General features: G+C 36.2%; 1 protein-coding gene across 7 annotated transcripts in view; it reads right to left on the bottom strand.

Annotated features, from left to right (window-relative positions):
• STK39 (serine/threonine kinase 39) overlaps positions 1-24685 on the bottom strand; it is a 112552-nt gene that overhangs the window by 16032 nt on the left and 71835 nt on the right. For all 7 annotated transcript variants that reach the window (XR_004307918.1, XM_032445771.1, XM_015868579.2 and 4 more), the window contains 5 exons: positions 19011-19133; positions 18863-18895; positions 17422-17489; positions 3579-3631; positions 1643-1711 (listed from right to left, as the gene is read on the bottom strand). Coding sequence is in view for 6 of the 7 variants with exons in the window: in XM_032445771.1 (XP_032301662.1) it covers positions 1643-1711; positions 3579-3631; positions 17422-17489; positions 18863-18895; positions 19011-19133 (346 nt within the window). In the remaining variant the exon portion in view is untranslated. The remainder of the gene's footprint in view (positions 1-1642; positions 1712-3578; positions 3632-17421; positions 17490-18862; positions 18896-19010; positions 19134-24685) is intronic.

Below are 24685 nucleotides of genomic sequence, written 5' to 3'. Positions count from 1 at the left end.
GAGCTGCATAAAAATACTTCATAAAGTAGATGTCTACATATAGCCAAGACTCATTCCCCCACCAATTCAAAATCCAGGTGTCCTTAAAACTAAGTTTTTTGTAATGATTCCCCTGATCTAGGGGACCTCCTGTGAAACAATGCTACTGTCAATAAGAACAGAAACCAGTCAATCGTAGCGAGAACTGAGCATGCAAGATGGGATTTTTATGTGTCCACAGAACAGGTAGCTGAACTTATTGCTTATCAGAATGGAAATCTTCCTAGGATGTCTGTGTTAAGTGAAGCGAATCCAGCAGGACTCAAAAGGTGAAGTGTGTTGATGCTAAGCAGTGAATTCTGTAAAACTTGTACATCAACTGGTACCTACTAACAGCTTCAGTTCAAATATTTTTAACATCAGTTTCTGTAAGTCTCAACTTTTATTAAAAGTAAGTACAGGAACAACTTTCACCAGACTAACTCAGAAATCTGCTTCCATTTATATTATAGAGGCTGAATTTCTGCATGGTTCTGTTGAAAAGTGAGAAATAATTTATCAGCTGCTTTCAGAATGTAGGAATCAGATCTTCTGGTGAAGAAGGTCAACCAAACTCATCTCCACTATTCATAGTCAAGAAGATTATAAACCTTTTAATTTGGAGCAAACAAGGTGGCAAAATCATTTTACACAGAAAATGAGTTTTGTAAGAGGATTTGCATTTTCAGCACCATCTGTTCTTTTTATGACTTGCTGCTTTAAACTAAGGGACTGAAATATTTTTCAATACTGTACTGCTATAGTGGAGGTGACAGCTGAAAACGTGCTCAATTTCTTATAAACAAATGTGGCCAGGTTCCTTCAAATCTTCGCCTGCATAATCCAATGCTGTAGAAAGCTGCATTTTGTTGGATTTGGTCTTTATGGGTTGGTTGGTTTTTAGAATTTACAGATTTGTTAGGTAAAGATATCTAAACCAATTGATCAAACAAAGATCAAGCTACTAGTATTCATCCAGCACTCACATGCTCAACATCTACTAAAATGCTCTGATTTTGGCAACTGTATTTCTAGTAGCATTGAACAACCAAAAGAACAGCTACAACTGCAGGGAAAGGAATGCCTAAGAAATTAATCATATTTGTCAGTTACTTGCATTAAAAAATAAAAAAACACTGAAGCATAGAATAGAACAATAGAGAAGTATCTTTCCACTCAACTACCAGAAAACATTTCCAATTATCTTTTTTTCTCCCCTTGAAACGGTACAATTAAGCACAATTTCTCCCCAGTTCTGAGCTCTGGATACTTTTACAAACTCCATGTGACACTTAATTTCAGGGTTTTCAAAGCATACTTTGAATAATCCCACTCCAAAATCATTTTATTGTTAAACACATAAATTAGTGCAGAAATGATCAATCACTGAATTCTAAATGGTGCTACAGGACATTTATTATATAACCCCTTTTAAGCCACAGAAGAGTTCCATCTTCCAAAACACAATTCTTGACTGGTATCAAAACTGGCTTGATGAACAATCCATGCATACATGGAAGTAAAATTAGGACAAAATTCTATAACAACCAACAACACATTTTTTCATATGCACTTAACACAAACTTGTCCCAAGAGCATAACTGAAAAGAAAAACGGAATTTACCTATAACTACATCGTGGCCGTCAACGAGGCCTGCAGAGAACAGCTCCTGAGAAACACCATCTGCTGTGTCTGTCCAAAAGGTGAAGTAAGTATGAGAATTCACAAAAACAATGAAAAAAATATCAATCACCCAAAGCAATATAACAAAAATATACTTAAGCTTCAAAACACCAATAAGTCACAGGCTTGAATTCAATGTTATTGTTCATTAGGAGAGGAAAAACAAGGACCACAATTTTTCAAGATAATTAACTTAGCAGCCTCTACACAGTAAAACAATGTGATGATTGTGATGATTTTATTCATTACAAACACCATACAGACCTCTGCAGGTCACAAGCATTTCTTCTCTGTTATTAAACTAGGTACTCTTATGTGGTTTACAATTTCAGTATTTTTGCAACCAAGAAAATAAACAGTTTTGGAGCATTTTCTCTGCTGCTTCCATCTCCTCTAGATGGATCTAGATGGAGAAGTGTATTATCAGGTTTTCTTGTTTGTTACCAGTGGGGCAAGGGAGTTGCACAGTCATTAGTTTCTTTGAGCTTAGGGCTCAAAATAGGCTTTATGTATGGTGACCCAGAAGATTCAGACCTTTGGATGGATGGTGACTGATGCAACTGAGTGGCTTAATTCCCAAGTCCTTATGACTACTAATTGCTGCTGGAAAATTACTGAATAAAGAATTTGGTAGGATTAGAGTAAGTGTGAAACAGCAGGAAAAAGCCTACGTTCCAACAAAGTCTCAACTGCACGTGACCTTAATACAAAGTATCTGCAAGGGAGTCCATGTTTTGAGGCAGCTGAATACTTACATGATCTCCTCAAGTAAAACAGATGAAGAACAGCATTGCTGAGTTAGAATTTTTGTAGAGATTTGAGGGTGAGAACACTAGCTGCCTCAGTAACTATTAGGAATAGTAGTCATGTACTTTATTTGTACTTTATTATGATATATCCTGCATTTCTCAATCATGAACAAAGTTTTGCATGGCTTGTGTAACTGCTTAGTGAGTATTTAAATAATTCTTTTGACACTGACTAAATCAGGATGCTCTGTGCCCAAGTAAAGAAATCTCTCATTATTATCCATTACCAAAACTGATGAGAAATGTAGGCATGCAACAGAATATACCCATAAAACCATTGCATGAGATAGATACTATGATTTACAGGGGAAAAAAAAACAGCCACCTGCTCCAATTCGGACTCTTTTTTTTTTTTTTTTAAGGTGGAAGCTCTGTATGAAGACAAAGTATAGTGTATATTCAATTCTGAGGAAAATGAAGTACATTCACAGGTTAAAGGGTTGCTATGTAATAAGGATGATACCTTCTTTCTCAACATATCATCCTCTTGCGTATTTTACTGCAGCAAAATCTGGTATTCTTCAAATAAAAATAAATTTTATGACTTCTTAAAACTCTTAGCACTGGAAAGCCAGCGTTCTACAAGCTTCTACAAGTAGAATCTTAAGTTTCAATGCCAGAATTTATTTCTGGTGATGAGACGTAAGCTACAAATGCAACTCAACTGCCAACTGAAGACATTTTAAAAATGGTGTATGCCTTATACTTTTTAACATAACTTTTTAAGAAGCGGGGCAAAGAAACTCAAATGTTACCACTATCACCATATATATTTTCATGGTTATTATATGCCATTTCTTCTGATGTTCTCCAAATGTAAAAAAAAGTAAATTCCAAAGCCATAAATATCACGATGCAAGATCTTACATACCACATAGAACACATTATGCAACCTAGCCACTAGAATTTACACACGTCGCATGCTCCTGTTCAAGTTAAGTCCAGTATGAAGCTCTGCATACTGGAGAACATTTCAAAGAGGTAGCTTATATTAACCATAAGTAGTAACCAATTTCTGAAAAACCATTCTGAACAATAAACAAATAATTCAGTTGAAAGAGCCTTACCTCTGCCTGGAGTAAACTCAAAGCGTATATCGTTAAGTTCTTTTCTGGAGTTCCTGGAAAACATTCAGTGCATACATTAAAATTTAATGAAGAAAAGCTTATTCAAACTAACTAGCTTTGTAAGTGAAATACGTGATGAGTATGTAGTTTCATGATCTAATATTACCTCAACTGGTGGGCACAGCCAAGAAACTTAAAAGGCTAAAAGCCACATAAACTATTTTTTAAAATATAATTAGAAAAAATATATATCTTTTTTTTCTTTTTTTTTTTTTTTTCCCAAAAAATCATTATTAGCAAGAACGAACACAAATAGTTGCTTAAGCCTAGCCAGAAAACCATTTAGCTTTGCAGCTGGATATAAATTTTGGCTACAGCAGTCACTGCGTCCAAGGGCCAGGCCCTTGCCTGCTGCTCCTACCCCAGATCAGGCACATCAAGCAATAGCTGCTGAGAATTTTATCTTCGATATTGTTGGAAGGAGATGCCCGGTAACTTTTACATCCACCCTACACTACTTAAAATTGCTACAGTCCTGCTATTTCTCACTTAATTACTCATATTCATGATAATCTCTTGTGTTTAACAGTGGAACCATATTAAACTAGCATAGGACAAAGCACAAAAAACAACAGACTAGTTTTATTGACAACTACTCAGGCCCTGTATCCAGAGAGGATAGAAATAGCATGGGCAACCACATTTTTGCAACAAGGACTTTCCTCAACTTGAAAAATACTGTTCTCTTAACACATCCTGTCAGGAGGCTCCACCACATTTTCACAGCAATATTTTAGTGAAAACCAACAGAAAAATCTTAGACTGAAAAATGACTGGAGTACCTAAAAGATAAAACAGAATCCACTAATAAATATTTTCCTTTCCATCTTCAAGAGACACACTGCTATACTGGCTCTAACAGTTCAATCTAGTCTGAATGGTACAGATTACCCCTTCTCCAAGAGTAACAAAATATTCAGTTCTTGTTAAGGTTCTCTGCTGGAGATCAAATACACAGAGAGAAGCTCACTGAAGAGACTGAGGAACAGGTTTTGATGCATAGCATTTATAAAGCTGTTCTGAAATGAATAACTTCACAAATTGACCACCACTGTCTCAACAGGGAGGTTCTTCCAAAACATAAAATACACAGTAAAGCATGAAAACCAAGGATTTTCTGCTTTCATGTTCACTCCTGAGAGCACTTTAAACAGTGAAGCACATGAGACAGCCATAAGGGACTTACTACGCAACTAAAAAAATTCCTTTATAATCTCTTATTGTGCTCCAAACCACCATCTCTCACACATTTTCCATTTCAGTTTTAGCTAATAATTTCTACCATCTACTAAACATTAGCCTCTTTGCAAAACAGACATCCATCTTGTTTTTGGAAATGGCAATCTGACTGAGCATAGGGATGAACTTAATTGCTGTAGCATTCTTTATCCAATGAATAGCTCAATACACTTGAAAAGCTAATAGCAACAGAATGTGTTTTGCAGCCCATTATTCTTCTCCCCAGCAAGGAGAACTGTAAGCAAGCTCAGATTTCAGCATACCAGGCCATGAAGTCTTGCTGTGGGAAAACTAAATCCAATAGGCAGGCATACCCAGCTGTGCTTTAAGAGCTATCATCACTTGTTAAACACTTACAAAAATATTAGAGTCAAAAAACAGCAACATGCAGGAAAACAAGAACCAATGACTGGCAACAGAGACAAAAGCAATATAGCAAAGCCTGAAAAATAAGTATGCCACATGCAGCGTTTAAAATGAAGAGTACTCATTTACTGAATATACTGAATGCTCCAAGGCTAAAGGAGTTTCAGGTTCCCAAAATTCTACCCTAAAAAGCTATGGGAGTTTAAGTTTGTTAATACAAAACTGTGGATAATGCAGCCAGACTGGTACAGATTTACTAGGCTAATTTACTTCTGTTGTAAAAAACTGCTGTCATTATATGGAATGATGCACTAGTCTATTTTTATTCAACAAAGAATTAGTATGAATCTCAGTGCTCCAGCCCCTACCCTTTCAAAAGCCCTGGATGGCTTCCTGTCTAGAAGAAAGTCACATACGACACATCTCTGAGCTCCCTTTTGGCACACCACTCCCCTCTGCTGAAATTTATCACATCTAACAAGCTTATTAAACTGCTGCTTTCCAAAAAGGCAAAGTTTCACAGAAATTCACACTACTTCTCCAAAAAAAAAAAAAAAAAAAAGAGCTATTTAGGCTGAATGTGGGACTGTGCTCAGACTTACATACCCTCTCCCTGCATGTACTTCTGAAGGAACAAATCAAAGGAATAACAACTTTTTTCCACACTTTGGCAGAAGGAAATCAGAAAGTTTTTCTTATTAGCAGCTTCAGTGAATTGCTCCAGCCTGCGTATCTTTTTTCACAGCTGAGGATGTCTGTAGATTTAGCACTCTTCCAGACAACTATGCAGAAACTAGTTGATTAGGTTCTCAGATTGCCTTTCCCCAAACCTCCCATAAAATATTCACCACATAAAAAGGCACTAAGTAATTATGAACTCTCACAAAAATTACCCAATTTCTAACAGACCAACATAGCTATGTGAGACCAGCTGCTCCCAGTACAGACTCTTTCCTAAAGAAAGATGAAAATGGAATAGTGCATTTTATTTTGTTTTTAAATTGCAAAGCATGCCAAATAGAAGTTATGGGTCAAATTTGTTTATTAGAGTGAAGGTGAAAACTCACGAGAATTCAAGCCAACTTTGCCATTTCCACCTTAATACTCAACTATTTTTGCTGCTTTCTGCTTAATTGTACGCCATTATTAAAGAAAAAGAAAAAAAAAAAAGGAAGCCTGTTAAGATTCATTTGCTAGAAGCTTTTTTTGCATATGGTTCCATTACCTTCCAGACATTTATCGATTTCCATAGATGATTGATTTTGCTATATATTTATCTACCAAACAGAAGATGCATTTGATTCCTCCCTTAAAAACGGTGCAGCCTCTTCTCCAGTTTTCAGCCTCTTTTCCAGTTCTAGTCAGTCACTGTTACTCTAAATTAGTCTGATAGTTCCCTTGTTACTTTTTGGTGACAACTGTTTGGGCTTGCTGATTTATTTGTATGTAATTTCCAAGTACCATTTCATTTGTTCACTGGAGTTCTTTTTTCCACTTACGTCCATTAGTCTTATCATGCAGTAGCACACACAGACTTTATTACTACTAAACAGAAATTGGAGTTGAAGAAAGGCACTCACATCTTCATGATTAATAATTTTATCTTCTTTTTCATCATTTCTTAATGGCCCCTAGTTTCTCTAATGCATTTGTGAAAAAGTTATTTCTATTTAAAAATGCAAACTCAGACCTTTTTGCAACCCTTTGCGATACCTCTTATTTGCTTCTTGCTTTGTGCCATTACAAACTCATATGCCTTGATTATCAAGGATACAGACAACCCATCTCTTTAAAAGACTAATAAGTTTTAAATACTTCTGTGCATTCTAGCATGCTGCATTTTATTCATTTTCTCTATGCTGTTTATAACTATGCAGTCACTTCCAACATGATTAATTCAAGAGATCTGCATTAAATAAGAACACCACCCAAACCAGCCATGTTAAGACATTTTGTTGGCCATCTCTACATCATTTTAGAATTTAAAATTTTGCACCACAAAAAAGCATATTTTCCTAATGAAAAAATCACTTTGAAGCTCTGGGTCACTTGATGTCCACATAAAGATTGCTAGAGCTGTTTTCTGATTTTCTAGGAAGCAACACAAAGAAGCAAAAAAAGAAGAACATGGGCCAACTTCATTGCATAGGCTTATCCTGCCCGTTCATTTGCTTGTTCTTAGCAGGCAACACAAAACCACTCAATTTTAGAGAAATTATTCGCAGAACCATGTTTATGTTCACCAAGATCAAGATTAGAGACTAAACAGCTGCCGAGATTGGTGTGGTCACACTGGACAAATCCTAAGAAGTGAAGAGAGATCTCAGGCATCCATGTTTCAAGACAGAGACTTAGAAATAACTACTTGATAGTCTAATTCCTGCTATATTCAATACAGTGTCCCACACACTTAAGACCTACATTGACAAAATATTGCCTAATGCGTTAGATTAAGAAATAACATTTGTGTAACAATGCCACTGTAAAATGAAGATGTTAAACGTTGGTATGTCTTCTGTCCTTCAAAATGAGATCTCAATCATGTAAGTGAGATTCAAGAAAACTTACACACATTGGAACTAAAATTAAGTTCTAAATCATGCCAGGATAGCTTGATTACATATCAAGCAGTTTTTCATTCTTATTTTCTACTTTATTTTCTCACAAGTTTATCCATAGCCCCTTTTGCAGAGTTATGTTAAAAATCACCTTCTACTTCCAGGAGGTTTCAGCATCTTCTCTGTAGACCTCGTGGTAAGTGTATTCCTAGATGATATGCATGTAACAATAGCTAAGAATCAGCATGTACTTTCTTCCTGAAACAATTTTTAAAAGCTTAAAATAAGATTACGTGAAAGAATGGTGTGTGCATGCACTTGTAACAGCATACATGTTTTGCCTCTGCATGTCTTGCTGAAAATCATTTTTATACAAAATTTAGGTCTTGCAGGTGCAAGATTATTATCCAAAATTATTTGACCTGCATTAAAACTACCACTGAAGCAAACTACGTTACTCTGGCAGTAAAAAAGCAATTCAACATAGCTTAGGAAACAAGGACAAGCAGCATGGCATTTGCACTGCCTCATTGCAGTTGCCACTGTAATTAAAACAGCAGAAGCATTTAAATGACCTTCTTATTTAGACTGAAGAAAAGCAAACCGAAATTGATGTAAAAATGGAGCTGTCTAATCAGAATGATAGTTAGGTCGTACATCCTGGAGATGTACCCATTTGATCTCCATTATATATCTCTGGGGTAAGATCTTTGCTTGTACAAAGCTAAAAATGCAATTAAAGGAAAAGCCCCAAAGAATATGATTAATAGGCATTTTTAAAAAGAAAAATTTTGTTTACAAGCTTTCCTTTGTTATTCTAATAGCGGGGGAAGGAGAGTGTATTGTTTGACCCTACCAAATAGTATTCATATGTAAAAGGTCATCTTCCTTCTCACAACAATTTGTCATTCATTGCTCACTTTCACGTGCTTAAGGCACAATGTACCTCGATACAAGGTATCCATCAGAACACTAACCGAAGAGCTAATAAAAGGAAGTCTATTATGCTAATTTTTCAAATCAGAATTTTAAAGCTTCTATTGGATCATACAAATACAACAGAAGAGTATTTACTGTAAAGAAGCATTAGCCTCCTGAGGATTCACCACATGATTACATAAATCCCTTTCTGTTTAACATTGCTATACTCAGCTACCATTTACTAATCAATATCCAGGCTCCTCCACTACACACCATCACAGTCTCAGGAGCAGATTATGTCTATCTGCCATTTTGAAGAAAGATGGTTCTTTTCAGCTTATTTCTGATGATTTTAGTTAAGTTCTAGATCAAATGGATGGGCATTTTTGTTAATTTCGGTAGCAGCAGAACAGATTACTAAAGTCTGCCAGCTTCCAGATTGCCACCAACCAGAATAGAACTAAAATCTCCCTATTTCAAGTCTATATCTTACTAATACCTACTTTCTGAAGTTCATTTAAACTTCACCACATACTTCAGTGGCTTTCAAGAAACTCTTACGAGCTTACAACTTATCCCTATCCATATATATACACTATCAAAAGAAGGAAACATGGTTAGCAGAACTTAATAAAAACACTGCCACTACCTTTTAATGATGTTTACATGCTCCTACATAAAGAGCAGATCTGTGAAATGAAGCAATGTATTTGTTAGCTATTCTATTTCAAGAGGCAGCAGTAATAGGCACAGTAAAACACATCCAAATCATGCTTTCAAGGCTGAAGCGCAGCCAATGCCATAATCAAACACTGTCATTTGATTATTATGCTTTTGGAATGAGACAACAGTTATCTATTAAAAATTCTGCTCACCACCAACCACACAGAAAAGGGATATGTTCATCACCATTAGAGGTCACCAAGTGACTTGTATGGGTTGCAACATGATCAATTCAGAACACAGCCCACATCTCCAGGGTAGTCAACTACTCCAGCAAGAAGGAAGCTTTACTATAATTTTAATCAGAGCTGACCGGTCTGAAGTTACTTAAATTATAATGCTTTAATAATGTATTGAACACCATATTAAAACTAAGAAAATCCAGAAATTCTGCAATAGAAAAAGACAAGAAAACTCTAGCACAGATCAAAATAACACAGCAGGTCTGCAAAAGTGTTTGTACTTTTAGAAGCTGCATATGAACATGGGTCCTTCCTGTCTATGATTTACAGTTCCAAGTCCTCATTCTTCAACACAGAAAAGTTAGAATTTTAGATTTATCTATATACCTAAACTTGCTTTCAGATTGGGTCTTTTCTCTTTCTGCAGCTGCTGATGCCAGAACCTAAATCAAAGTAAAGTTATAATCCCTTCAATTTCAATTCCTCATTGTTTTCTATGATTCATTCCAAGAAAAGTCAAACAGTAAACTCTGAAAGAGGTTTTTTTGTTTGTTTCTAAAACTCATTTCTCAGTTTTACATTTCTCTGCATAAGTCCTTGGCACATTTAACTTTCATTTAGTGAATTGGGCATTACCAATCAAGGCTGGATGTGGCTCTGGGCAACCTGGTCTAGCACAGTTGGCAGCCCTGCCCATGGCAGGAGGGTTGAAACTAGATGATCCTTCAGGTCCTTTTCAACCCAAGGCCACACTATGATACTGTGTTTCTATGACTTATTTGTGATTAAATGAAGTATTCACTTGCATCATCTTCTGGATACTCACACTTCCTATATGCTCCCATATGAGCAGATGGAAATGGCTAGATAATATCAGTTTTATTACTACAGAGAAGGCAATGTTTGTTAAGTTTTTCCCTAAAGTTATTGATTCATTAAAATAAAAAATATTTTGTCAATTTTTTAAGCAGTGTTAAGTTTTATTTGTGACAAGCATCAATATTTTTTAACTGGTTGAAATGCATTAATGAACAATCTCCAAAAAACTTGAAAACAACTGTTGTACTCTGGTACTTTTTCCCTACACTGCTTGAGGTTTTTAGTTGATAGCCAGATGCAGCGCATCCAAACAAGAGCAATATAAAAACTCATTCCCTGAACCTAGAGAAGTTCCTTGGACATTGAAAATCAAAAAGAAACTTGGCATATACAATAAAAAGGCAAAATGAAATATAACGTTCTGTTGGTTTTTAAATTAGCCTCAGCAGCATTGTCACATGCAATTAATTGCCCACAAAATTTACAACCACAACCATGCAGATTAAACACTTAATTCCCTGCCATCAAAATATTTAGACATGCAAATCTTGATAACCTATGTTCAATAACAAAAACAAGATTCCTTGATTCAGTAATGAACAACTGTAAATACAAACTTCTTAAAATAAAAAACATATCTATTAAGTGATTCTATGTAAACTAAATTTTAGACACAATTGTTAATTGAAACATTTTTCATTGTTCAATTTTCAATAAAAATACAGGAGAGCATAAAAGCATCCTTAAATTGTGAATAAGGAATGCACCATTTACCATTTTTAATGAGCAAGCTCTGAAGGAAATAGAGGTAAATGTGGAAAACAGAATTAGAATCTATAGTTTAATCAAAGGTTCCTGCTTACTGATTTCAGTCGTGATTTACTCAAGATTAAATAGGTTATTTCAATCAAATCCTCCATACTGTGAAATCGAAATTCACTTCAGTAACCATATTGCCACAGCAGCCTGAGGGAGGGCAAATGCTGTAGAGGTGATAGCAAAACATTACATATGACAGCACTCAATAGTGTTATCAGTCACAGTTACTTCAAGAATTCTACAGTTTTGTTACTAAATTATTTCCAGCCTATAGAGCAGCGCTGTTGTTCTCCAGCCATAAATTCACCACACAGCTGGTAGTTGGTCTGTGGATCTTGTCATTAGATACACTTGAGAAGCTGTTCTAAATAAACAAAAATAATGAAGAACGCCTAACCTTTGGTGTAGGATAGATATCAGTTCCCCTTCTTACAAACCAGGTGAGAATAAAAGTTTAAGCCAGAAACTGCCCCATCAAATAGAAAAGAATTGAAAATTTGGGGTGATGCTGAATCAATTACCAAAGTCATTTCAGACCTTGCCAGAACAGATTGAACATTTTGCTTATTTAGATTCTTTGTTCCTAAAAATTAAGCCTCAAACTTAAGTACTAACCACAGCTCTACTGGGTACCTGCAGCCAAGTGCCTGATTTCTGACAGCAGCCAATAGTGGGTGGCTACAAAGCCACTATAAAAGTAGGACATGGCAATGTTTCCTGCAACTGCTGTCCCAGCCACAAAGCATTTGTCATTCAGCAGCTACCTCAGATTCATGTCATTTCTAAGCATTTCATAGGTCTCACGAATTTCTCTTCTATATCCTGGGGCAGGGAGTCCCAAAGTTTAACTACACAGTGTGTCTTTTTTCTTTTCCTTTCAGTAGCCATTTTTCTCACACTCCTCCAGCTCCTACACTGAGAAAGTGAATAACCAGTCCTATCTCTCAGGTTTTGAGCCATTGTGTTCCACACATCATATATTTTTCTATCTAAATATTGATACCTCCCTTCAGCTTTTACAGAATTATTCCTCTCCAAGCTTCTGATTATCCTTGATGCTTCTCTCTGAAATTTCTGAGATTAGGCCTGACAGTCAAGAATTGATAAGAACCACTCGCACTACAAAACTTACAGGAAGGCAGATTTATACAGTGCAGTAAACCAACTTCATCAAAGAAATATTTTTGTTAAAATACTGACTTTCATCTGTAAATAACACAAACTATCAAAATGCCATTACATGTAATTCTGCCTTAGCATTTTCTCTACATGCTATTTTAAGTAAGATATGAGATAATATAACTCAACTATCCCATTTGCCAGTGCTTCAAGTAAAAAAAATTTCAATTTGTCCCTTTTGTTCTTCCTCTGGCTCAATTCATCTGGTGCGCAGGAACTGTATTAAATTAGGTCCTGGGACATTCTAAATTACAGTCAGTAAATTATCTTCCTGTCAAATGAGCTAATTTAACCATCTTAGATTGCTTCAGATAATTTGCAATTCTTAACTATTAACCATTAACAAGTCTCCTAATTTAACGTGAAATGTCTCTGTTATTAATCTAAATAGTCAAATCCTCAGATAGTGACCTTCCCAAGTCAGGTTGTTAGACTGGAAATTTCAAGGGTGGTGATATCTCCTTTCTACCATCTCTCCCCAGCCACATCAGAAAACAGCCTTCAGCCTCTGTACAGATCTCCAACCAGGGTCCTTCAGTTTGAGACATTACATGGAACACATGCAGCCTCACAAGAGAGAGCCTGGACTGCAGATTTAATTCCTCCCCAACAGCAAACACCTGTTCCTCTGTGAAGCAAAGGATAAAGAAGCACCAACATATCAACATAACCACAGCTTAGGTAGATCAGATCGCAGTTATACACATGGCAACAGAGCAGACAAAACATGAGAACCAGTTTCTTCAATGCATAAGAAAATTCAAACACAATCCCTTAAATAAATGAGGATAAAGTTCTTTCACAAGCTTTGCTTGGAATTACTTAAAAACACTGTTGCTAATTTCACTTCTGGGGCAAAATACTCCAAGACACAATACTGGAAAAGACAGAAAATAAATTGGAAAAAAAATGCCATCTCCAACTGAAGATGCAAGCAATGCAAGCAACAATTGGTCACCATGTGCCTGAAATTCAATTATGTCACATGAGCTCTGACAAGGGAGAATATTTCTCTAAGTTAGCCTCTCTGAAACAAATACCTTCTAAATTGAAATGGTACTAAATATAAGCTAAGGGTAGAAAAATCAGATATTCAAGTTGGAAATTACCCAGACTAACAGAGTTAAATGCCACCACTCCTACAAACAGCACTATGGGATTCTTTAAAAAGTATGTCAGGATTCAGATTGTGCTTCTTACCTACAGCACAACATTTACACTAAAGAAAGGCTGATGGCGCTAATTTGGCATCTCCTACTCAATCACAATTTCAGTCCAATTCTACTGCTTTGGAAAATATGTCAAAACTTGATCATCCAGTGAAAGAATTGCTGAAATGCACTGATTCTTTCACCAGTTTTTCTCCTTTGGGAAGGTCATTTTCAATTTCTGTATATGTTATTAACTTTTACTGAAACATCGTTTTGCATTTTTTTTCAATAGTATTATCATCATCTAACATTTGATTTTTCAGGCCTCACATCTCCTCATCTTTCCAAAGAGAAAAAAAATAAGAGGAGCAGCTCCTTCTCCCACACGGCCCTAAATGGTCACAATGTATTTCATCACAAACTCACTCCAACTAAGATAGCTCCCTAGCCAAAAGGAGTCAGCAACACTACAAATGCCATCAGTTTACTTCCCCAACATCCCTCAGCCCTTCCAGGCCAAAGAACCCTAGAAAAAAAAAAAAAGAAAGCCTTATCCCTCACATCCTAGCCCAGCCAGCCCTCATCATACAGGAGGAGCTCATTCACATTCAAGATGCTCACCTATTGCTAATGTCACCCCAGCCTCTCTTTAGGGAAACAAAAGAAAAGCAGAGTTGAGATGAAGCCTTGAACCTTCTCTCGCCATTTAATCCCTGTCCTCTTCACATCTCCTCCACCACCAGTCACATCATTTGCCTTGTATTTAACTGGTATTCACGTTTTTACCTGTATCAGTACTTTTTTTTTTTTTAAACTGTAATTCAAAGCATCTTAAACCAGTACTCTGAAGCCATCAAGCTGAGGCAGTTCATATAACGTTATTGCCTCAAGCAAATTATTTTAAAAGAAAAAGCTTCCAACATTTCAGATGATATACTGAGTTTTTAGATGCCAAATCTGGAGACTCATCTCCACAATGTTTATCTGAATATCAAGGCATACTTAAAAAGCTATATAATAGTAGTAGATGAAGCATCACAGGAAATTGTTTCTATCCATGTACTGTAGCTAATTTGCTTCATAACATGTTTCACAACTTACGGTTCATTTTAACAATTCCCATAAAAGTCCTCTGATGTGCTCAAGTCTCCACCAGCTATATGACTTAATGATCAATTCACCAAAAAGGCATCAACAGAACAGTTTAAAGTCTGAACTGGAGGTGGATAAATGCAGAAATCCCTATGAGCATATCAGTTATTTACTGCATTACAATCCTGAGAGAATGCTGTGTGACACAAAGCAAGCCAGCAACCCATTTTATCAACTACCAAATGCCAAAACAGGCAGCACTTTGCTTTTAGACAATCAAAAAAAAGTTGCTCAGTAACTGTAACAGAGAATACCATCTAGGGGCCACAGTATCTTCCCCCGTATACAGCTCCCATAAACGTAAATTCATTCACCCTGCAATAGTTGTGAATTCAAGATAGCTGGAATGCAAAAAGAGATTAATCCAGGACTGACAGATCATAACCGAGGGCCTCCAGGTTACACGTTACATAACAGAGAGTTCATTTCCCAAGGCTTTGCTGCTTATTTTTTAATGAAGGAACACCTCCAGTTACCCTTGCAATAACAAAAAATAAATAACAAAACAACAGTTCAATTAGTGGAAACCTTTACAGTTATAGCTCAAGCACTAACGATGCTAAACCCTGCTGTATTCTGAAAACGCTGTCTCTGAAGCTTATCATTTACATTATCTGGAGTGACACAAGTTTGTCAATAATGTCACCGGGATGCCAGCCTCAGTTCCCCATTGGCATTTAATTAGCAGTGTGTTAAGATTCATATACCGGGACTCTTCAGGGCTGAGAAGGACGAATCCTAATCCCATGCCCACCATTCTGTTATAACAATCAATTTTTCTAGAACTTTCTCTGTACATAATTTCCTAAGTTAGCCCACTGCAGACATACCTACCCCAAAAATCTCAGAGTGCTCTACTTAAGTACAACGCTCACTGCCAGGCCAGGACCACTATTAATGTACCTACTTTAAGGTCAAATACGACAAAGCTTTTAACCAGATATACCGCCACCCTCCCACCATACATCAAATGCCAACTGTGATCCTGCTCATATGTTCAGCCATCCACCAGAAGGAAATCCAGATAAACACTGCAAATATGTATCATTCAGCCCAAGTTGTACCACTGAGGCAGGACATGGCCAGAGGTCACATGGGGCCAGGAATGCACACTGCAAAACATACGCTCCAGAATATAGGTCAGCCTAAAGCAGCAAAAATGCACTCTGCAAAATTATGCCTCAGATTTTTCTTCTTTTTTCCCTCAAAAAAAAAAAAAAAAAGTGCTCTCAAACCCCAGAAGGTATCTCCTTTGTGTCACTGTTTTGTTTAAAGAAAACTTTTCAGTTCCTAGCACACAAGTAGCATATTTGGAAACTCTAGTTTATGTAGCTTAGGAGCTACAGGAGGAAAAAAATAAATAAAAAAGAAAAAAAGGAAGCACAATCTCTGGCATTTGACTGTGCTAAAATGTTTGGCCTTTAGATATGCCAACACTGCAGGTAACTGGGCAGAAACTTATCACTCCACAGGTTCCAGCATAATTTAAAAATACCCAACACCTCACTGGTACTTCCATGCAGCAGTGTGAATCGGTCTGTTTTGTAAATAGCTTCATCTACCTATATTCTGCAGAAGGATGAAAAAGAATATTGATAGCATAAACTGGGCTGCCATGTAAATGGGACAAGTAAACAGGTTCCAAATAATCTTGAAGTCTTCTCTCCCTACAATAAAATTTATTACTACTCCCTGCAGTAAACAACATTCGGCAGCCAATTTTTTGCAGCTGTCACTGAAAAAGTAGTCAAAAAAATGGGGAGATAATAGATATCAGAACTTAGCTGTCATTCTACACAGATATTTCTTGTGATTATCAACAGTTTTTAAGGATACTGTTTTTAAGCCACTTGCTGTGCACTGATCTACTATTTCCTGGTAACATACCGGTCAGAGTTTCATCAATATTTCTCTGCTCGTCTTTCTGTCCTTTTGTTAGCATAAAAATAATATTTACTTGCACAAGATATTAGGATGTCTGTGAGAGACTGTAGTTTCTTGTCAACACAAAGAGAATGAAAATGAGTTTTAAAGCAAGTGACAGTAAGTTTTTTAACCAGGTTAGCCATTTAAGGAATATAGCTATAAATACAGAAAAAGCCATCAAGTGTCTCAAGACAAATGTACTTCTTACACAAGAATTAAACTGCATAATTAAGCATTATCAATTCTTAGCTTTAAATGGATTTTCATGAAAGGTGCCTCATTTTGACAACATCAAGTCAGACAACATGTTTGTATCCATTTTCTAAAATATCAGTCATTTCTCTACAGTGGCTGATCAAACTTGCCAGTGAAAAACGTTCTGAGTAGGCAACTTGTAATACAGCTATGGTTTATTTCTGTCAGAGACTGACTGCTGAAGTGTGAAAGAAACTCATTAAAAATCTCTCACTGTGATCCTGCATTGCAAAAGGGAAAAAGAAAGAAAATACTTAATGAAGGGTACATTTAGCCTGAAGCCACATTCATATTCTGCTTTTCATTTTACCCTATTTCAGTAAGCAATTAAAAGACAGCAATTAGTCACAGAAACACTATTCACATTGGCCATACTGGGAGATTAAAGAGGTTAACACTTATTTTATGTTAATATTATGAAAGTAATGATGGAAATCAAGAATAATAAAGTCACCTTACAAGGAATGTTAAAATAAATAGAAGTATCTCTTACCTTAATCTCAAGACAAGATTCACTGCACATGGAACTTCACTATATTCATCGCTAACAGCAGGCTGAGGCTATTAGAGAAAAGAGGAAAAAAAGCATTATCATGGATGCCAGAGAAAGAAAAATCCTGAAATACATGCCACACTAACAGTCCAACATCAGAATATTTCACACATCCCCTACCTCTCAAAAACCATTTAAACTTTCAGCAACAGTCTTAAATATAGCTGATAGCAGTAAAACTCCTGGATTAAAACTAAAAGGCCTATATTAAAGAACTGAGCAGAAGGACTTTTAATCCATTTTGTATCAAACTCCAGTAACCTGTTAAATAATCTGCAAACAGCAAGAGTAACAAGCTGCTATAGCCATTATCTCTGAATAACTATTTTCGGTAGATGTAAGACTTCATTATGATCCATTTGCTAAGAACTAGCAGTGTATCAAAGCAGGCTTCACAGCTTGGGGAATGTCTTCCACTGAGAAATCATACACATATCTTTCACACTATCACTCCTACCTCACACTGTATTACTCTGTCCACTACATACTGATTTGAAACTGCTGAGGAATTCCAGGGTAGAATCCCTAAGCTTTATGAAAAAAATCAAAAGCACAAGGAACAGAGCATGGGCCCCAAGACCATCTCAGCCCTGACTGGCAACTTCTACAGGTACTGTAACAGTACATAAACAAGCCCTGACACTGAAACACCAGGGTCATCACAGCAGCTAGCAAGACCAAACCTAGCAGGAAACCATTATATTTTGTGCAGATATCTGTGTCATCAATTAAAAAAAAAAAAAAAAAAGATCAGAGCCTCTAAAATTGCAGGTGAATTGGCAAGCATCATCCACCCATGGAACAGGCACTTTAAGATAGAAGATCACTTTTGCTGTAAGCCAATCAGCTTATTAAGCCATTATTTACAGCACTGATGCTTCTTATGCTCTCAGCATGGAGTTTTATTACTCTGAATTAATCCACTATGCCATACTACTGAGCTGTTTTACTTCATATGGCATCAAGAATTTTAATTACAAGTCACACACTGTGATACATATCCTGACAATGAAAAATTATTTGGAGATCTTTCAGCTACTCCAGAAGAGCCATTATCACCCTGACAAAAGGCAGCAATTATAGTGTGATCCAGTTGGGAAGATTCATTAAAAGTAGCCAAATTACTTATCTTAACCAGTTCTCTTGGGCAGGAAAGTAACATCACTTTGAATTTCCTATCCATTTTATTCAATATGTACTCAAATTAATTTCTACAGGCCCAGCTGCACAAAGCTCTGTCCTCATAAGTACTTGCCATACAAGACTGCAGAATCAAACCAACGCTTTCCATTTCACATTTTTAATGAGAAAAAATTGAAAGAAATCCCTTCCCTCAAACACTTGGAAGAAAAAAAAAAACACCTGAAAGATACATTTTTACCTCTGTGTTCTCCTCTTCTTTTACTCTTCGTGACTAGAAAATAAATGCAGTGAAACATGAGTTTTATGCATTAAAGATCCAGAAATACTAACAATTAAGACAGAATATCTTGCAAACTGTAACTGTCTTGATGCAAATTAAAAGTTACCTTCTCCTGAGAAACAGCAGCTTTTCCTTCTTCACTCTTTTCATCCATTTCATCATCACTCCACTCCCAGTCTCCATCTTCTGTTTTATGGAGGTGACCACTGGAACCTGGAACTCGTCTAACCTACCAAAACATTAAGTGTTCTCCATTAAGCACACATTTTAAGTCTTCACTTGAGTCTTGGTTGATAAGTACCTCTTCATAATTTTTATTCTATATGACTTTTTAAAACACTGGAATAATATCTGACATCAAGGGTCAGTCATTGTAACTAGTGGGAAGAACTAACCCATGCAGAATTCATATATAAAAAAGATGATGGAGGTGATCAGATACATTTTATAGCTGCTTCAGAACAAGCTCAAGTAAATGACAAACTAAACAATTTCAAGGCAGTAATTCAAGGAAACAGAGGCTACACAAACAAGGAATACAGGTTCTTGGAATACAGGTCTTGACATTATAATAACTTGTTCTGCTAAAAAGCTTAGAAATGCATGAAAGGCATTAAGGATAGTTTACAAGTACAATTTTCCTTTTAAATTAAGTAGTAGATGTATGTAGAGTGAAAAGGTAAGCAGACATGTACCAAACTAATCTAACTGGGAAAACATCTGTAGGTTAGTCAGTAGATCAGAAGGCTCAGAAGCAACAAAGATTGAGAACCAAACTCTGTTGCCATTTTGATTTTTCTGTGCCTGATTGTTTCCCCACAATCTGTTCAGCCTGAGCAAAATAGAGGAACATCCAGCAATTCTCACCATGCGTTGTCATGAAATAATGAGACTTGTAAGATTGTTGGAAGCACAGCACAATAATCAGAAATCCCAATGGTGCTTCTCCAATTATTTTACATCACTGAACCAAGGTACATATACAAGCAGGTATCTTTGTGTCCACCTACACTTTTTAAACCCTCTTCCTTCACTTCATATGTAAGCCTCAACTAGAGAACAGGGTGAAGCTTCCCTGTTTCTCAATCCAGGTTTCTAATGCACTGCTCCTAGCTCCAGCTGCACAATAAATGGACTCTTAGTGTCTGCATCATCAGGGATTATCACAGATACAAGGGAAGGCAGCAGGCAATTTGCATGGTGCTTGCAATTATTGATTATCCTACAAGGAATGGCCCTGATGTGGGCTTCTGTTTAACAACATGCACATCTTCTCAACAACTATATGCTAATTTATGGGAAGATATAAGCCACAAGCAAAAACAAGCTTTTTCAGATAGAACAGGTTACAGACATTCACAGACTACTTGCACTAAGCAAAATATCTTCTGCATCCATTTTCAGTTGTTCTGGAAACTTGTTTTAAGTAGAATGATGTTAATGTCACTTAATGATGCTGGCAGAGAGTCACAGGAAAAAGCTTACTGATGAAGACGGATTGCATTTCAAGCTTTTAAATAGATTGCCTTTTAATAAGGAATAAACAAATGGCTAAAGGAAAAGAAAGTTACTTCAAAATAAAATACAGTGTTAAATTAAATGATTTTCTTGAAAGGTGTCTAAAGGCAGAAAAACAGAAGTCTAGACTTGTACTCCATCCACCAGATTTCTTCCCAACAAGACACACATTCAAAGGAAATCATACTTTCTGCTATAGCAAAGTACTTGATCAATTCAAATCCCAAATCAATTCTCTTTTACCCATCATAAACCTCTATCACTAGTACCACATATCAGGTGGAATGATACTAAATTTATGTTGTTATACATACTTACCATCAGATTTTTAATACCAGTATTAGCTCTGTTTCTCTTCAGATTTTCAGTGGGCTTTTCAGAGTGCATTTGTTAAAATGCATATAAATAGTAACAAAGTACTTTAGGAGAATGATATTTTACCATCCTAAACTATAATTTTAAAAATAGCAAAGGAATAAAACACAGCAAAAAATGAAGGAATAAAACATACAGTATGCAAACAAAGCTTTTTAGGCTTTGAATATGAGGCAGCTAGAGAAGCATCTTACAAGATGAAAAATAATGCTGTTGAGATAATCTAGTAGTTTGTTACACTGTATTTTTCTAGGTGATGTACACACAAAGTTTAGCTATCATAAAATTATTAAGGTTGGAAAAGACCTCTAAGACCATCTAGTCCAACCATCCACCCACAACCAATATTGTTCACTAAACTGTGTCCCTAAGTACTACACCTTTTCCTAAACATCTCCAGGGACAGTGACTCCATCACACCCCTTGGCAGCCTGTTTCAATACATCACCACTCTTTCTGAGAAGAAATTCTTCATGACATCCAACCTGAACCTCCCCGGCACAACTTGAGGCCACTTCTTCTTGTACTGTCACAAGTCTTCGAGAAGACTATTTACATTCAGCCCACAAAAACATGTAAGAGAAAAACATTTTGCTGAAGAATAGAGTTATACATATGTATACTTTTAAAGGCTACAGTTGTAGCCTTTAAGACACTCACAGTGCACAATACAACAGCAGGGATCTGTGCCACAGGTCTGCATCTGTAGCAAAAACATTATAGTATGGTCCATCAGGGGAGAGGAAGAAAAGGTCATCCCATTTTCTCCTATCAAACCACAATCCTTTATGGTAAAGCTTAGATTATTTTCCTGGGTAGTGGGCAGCTTTAGCTTCTTTGAAATTCTGCATCTTGGAGAAGTTCATTAAAAAACACTGCAATGGGCCAAAACAGGAGTAATTTTAAGTTTGTGGGGACCTGAATAGCTCCATAACATTTGACTGTTATCTGAAGTACATACAATATACAGCTATAGAAAGCTGTGTTCACCCATGTAAAACATATGAATATGTTCTTTCACAATAATCTCTCCGGTCATCGCAAAACTATATGGAAAAAATGGTAGAAACAGCAGCAGATCTAAGGAGATCACACATACAGGCAGCAATAACACTATCAAAATATTTTTGAATATCAAGGACATCCCCACCCAAATTCAGACAATGTAACATGACAAAAACCTCACAGGCCATCTAGAATTCCACTTAGAGAATCTCTTCTATATCTGATAGAGATTGATTTCCACCCTCTTCTCTAAAGAAGCTGTTGGTTGTTTTTCTTTTTTCTGAAATGCATGTTCAAGCTACTCTTTAATTAGCATTAGATGCTTTCCACAAAATAAAGTGCTACAGGTAAAACAGTGTGAGTGAACAATGTCAAGTGTATGCAAGATGAAGCATTTATTCCATGTTCAGGTATTACCCTGGGAAGTAAAAATAGCCTGAAGATGGGACAAAAGAACTCAGCCTCCAAGATAAGTATGATTTGAAAGCATAACTTGAGCACTGCCTTGAAGTACAGCACACAATAATCAACAAAGAAAGCCCATATTCTGCGCCCTGTTTATCAACACTTTCAATTGAGATTCAATGATACTTTACCCTTTAGAGAGGAGATCAAGATAATCCGATTTTCTTATAAAAATCAAGTGTGGCATTTCATTCACATGAACTATCCTAAAAACAATGCAGTATATTCTTTATCTGTACTGTGTTAAACTCCTGTTCTTTGGGGCGAGGAAGAAGGCAGAGATGTTAAGAATGAATCCACAGTTTCTATCAATATTACAAACTCATTCAATCTGTTGGAGAGAAGACATCTCTGTAGACCTTCATATGCAAGTCTAAAACAGTCAGAGGACTGTAGTTCAACTTTCCAATCATCCATGTCATTGCTGAAATTTGCAGAGAAGTTCAGGCAGAATGAGAACAGATGCTTGTCTTCAACTGAAATCAGCCATTGACACTAAAGGTAGTTCGAATTTCTCCATATTCTTCATATTCTCATTCACACCCAGAGTGTGTTGTTTTATTGTTTTTGTTTTTTCCTTCTACATCCAACACTTCAAAAATTAACATTGTTTCTAGGCTAGCATACTTAAGATAGACCACCTTATGTTATCCTGCAAGAAAACTAATGAAAGATCACTTAGTATTTGATTAGAACAAATCACATTCCATTCCTCAGCAAAGCACTGGCTTTTTGGACAAGATCAACACTTGCTTGCAATTTTCATTTGTGAAGCAGAACAGCATTAAGTCATTAACAGATTCTTCCATTAGAACTAAGTAGCTGGAACACTGCTGCAGGTGATCTTTTCTGTTTGGTCAAAGGGAGTATGAGAAAGCCTTCCACGTGCACAAGTACCAACCAGCCTCTGATAACATACTGCTTTAGTACATTAATCTCAATGGGGAAAAGAAGGTGAATAAGAACAACAACCTTAATGCTGGTCCTAGCAAGAGTACACTGCAGAAGTTACATTTGGAATATTTTCAGTATTTGATTTTCTCTACTGCAAGACTGATAACAGCAAGCATGATTGCATTTGGCCCATATGATGACAGTTCAGAACATTCTATTTGTCTTCTTACCTTGGTGCAAACCTCTCATTTTACAGAGAGAAACAAAGAAACCAACAAATGCAGCAATTCATCCATGTAAAAAGTATATCAGAGACAAAACAATGAACCAAAACAAACTTTTTATATCCTTACCAAAATACGAAAGCTCTTTGCAGAATGTAGCAGCTAAACAATAGCAATGTCTCCATCAGCTTTAGTCAAAATACACAGCACTGATGGCTCTTTATGCAAGGATTATCTCTCTCAGTAGATAATTCAGAGGGAAACAAACAAGTTAAAACACATGCAAATTCCAGGTTTATTGTTTTAAAAAACCTAGACGTTATTTCCAAAATAGAACTATACTAATTTGTAACTTTTGCTAATAAAGTTAACAACAAAAGCCTTGAGCCTAACAAAAATAAATTAATATGTATTAGAAAACAGATTTCATATAAATCAGGAGTGCACAGAATTAAAAAAAAATATATGAATTTGAATGACTGGCACTCAACCTGCACCCAGAGAAGCAGCTCAGAACTGTAACTAAAAACAGTTTGTATGAAGAAAAACTTAACAAGCCACCAAAATCACCACAGCTTTAGAAGAAACAATATGAACACCAGCTGAACACAGTATGCCAGGATAATGAGTGAAAAGATACGACTACCACAAAAACATTAAATATCAAATTAATATTGCTTATACTCTTGCTGGTTAGTGATTATTTCATTATACATCAGAGTCACAAAGACAGAAGAATAAATTATTATGTCAGCAAAGCAATTGGTCTTCATCCTCTTAAAGGAGGATGCGGATCATAAATATTCCTAACATACAATAATATTTATAAGCTTTCCAGGAGAAAGCCTGCTTAAGCAAATGAATGTGGTAACCACAAAACCTGATCATCAAAAATTAGTTCAAAAATTGCATTAGAGAGAACTTCAGTACCAGAATGCAGAAGCTACCTACATTCTCCAAAGCCTGATGAAAAGCAAGGTACAACATAAGGAAGTGAAACAAATTGCTGTCTTCTAAGCACTGATGTAGTTGCTATAAGTAGATGTTAGAGAGGCTAGGGAAAGAAGAATTTATTATTCACCACTGATTCTTTTACTTCTCCAATCTCTTCACAAGTTAATTGTTGTAGTGGGACAAGGAAAGAAATGAGTATTTTTCTGAATGTTAAGAGCTTTCTACTTCTCTATTCAGAGCTCCCCAAACCAGCAAAGAACCTGGCCCACTAACAAGTTTAGTATTTTATTGCAGCCTCTAATTTTTGAAAACAAAAATAACACACCACAAGATAATGCATACGTGC

This window comes from Coturnix japonica, chromosome 7 (assembly GCF_001577835.2).
Source record: "Coturnix japonica isolate 7356 chromosome 7, Coturnix japonica 2.1, whole genome shotgun sequence".
Taxonomy (NCBI): domain Eukaryota; kingdom Metazoa; phylum Chordata; class Aves; order Galliformes; family Phasianidae; genus Coturnix; species Coturnix japonica.
This window is presented reverse-complemented; position numbering and strand designations above follow the sequence as displayed.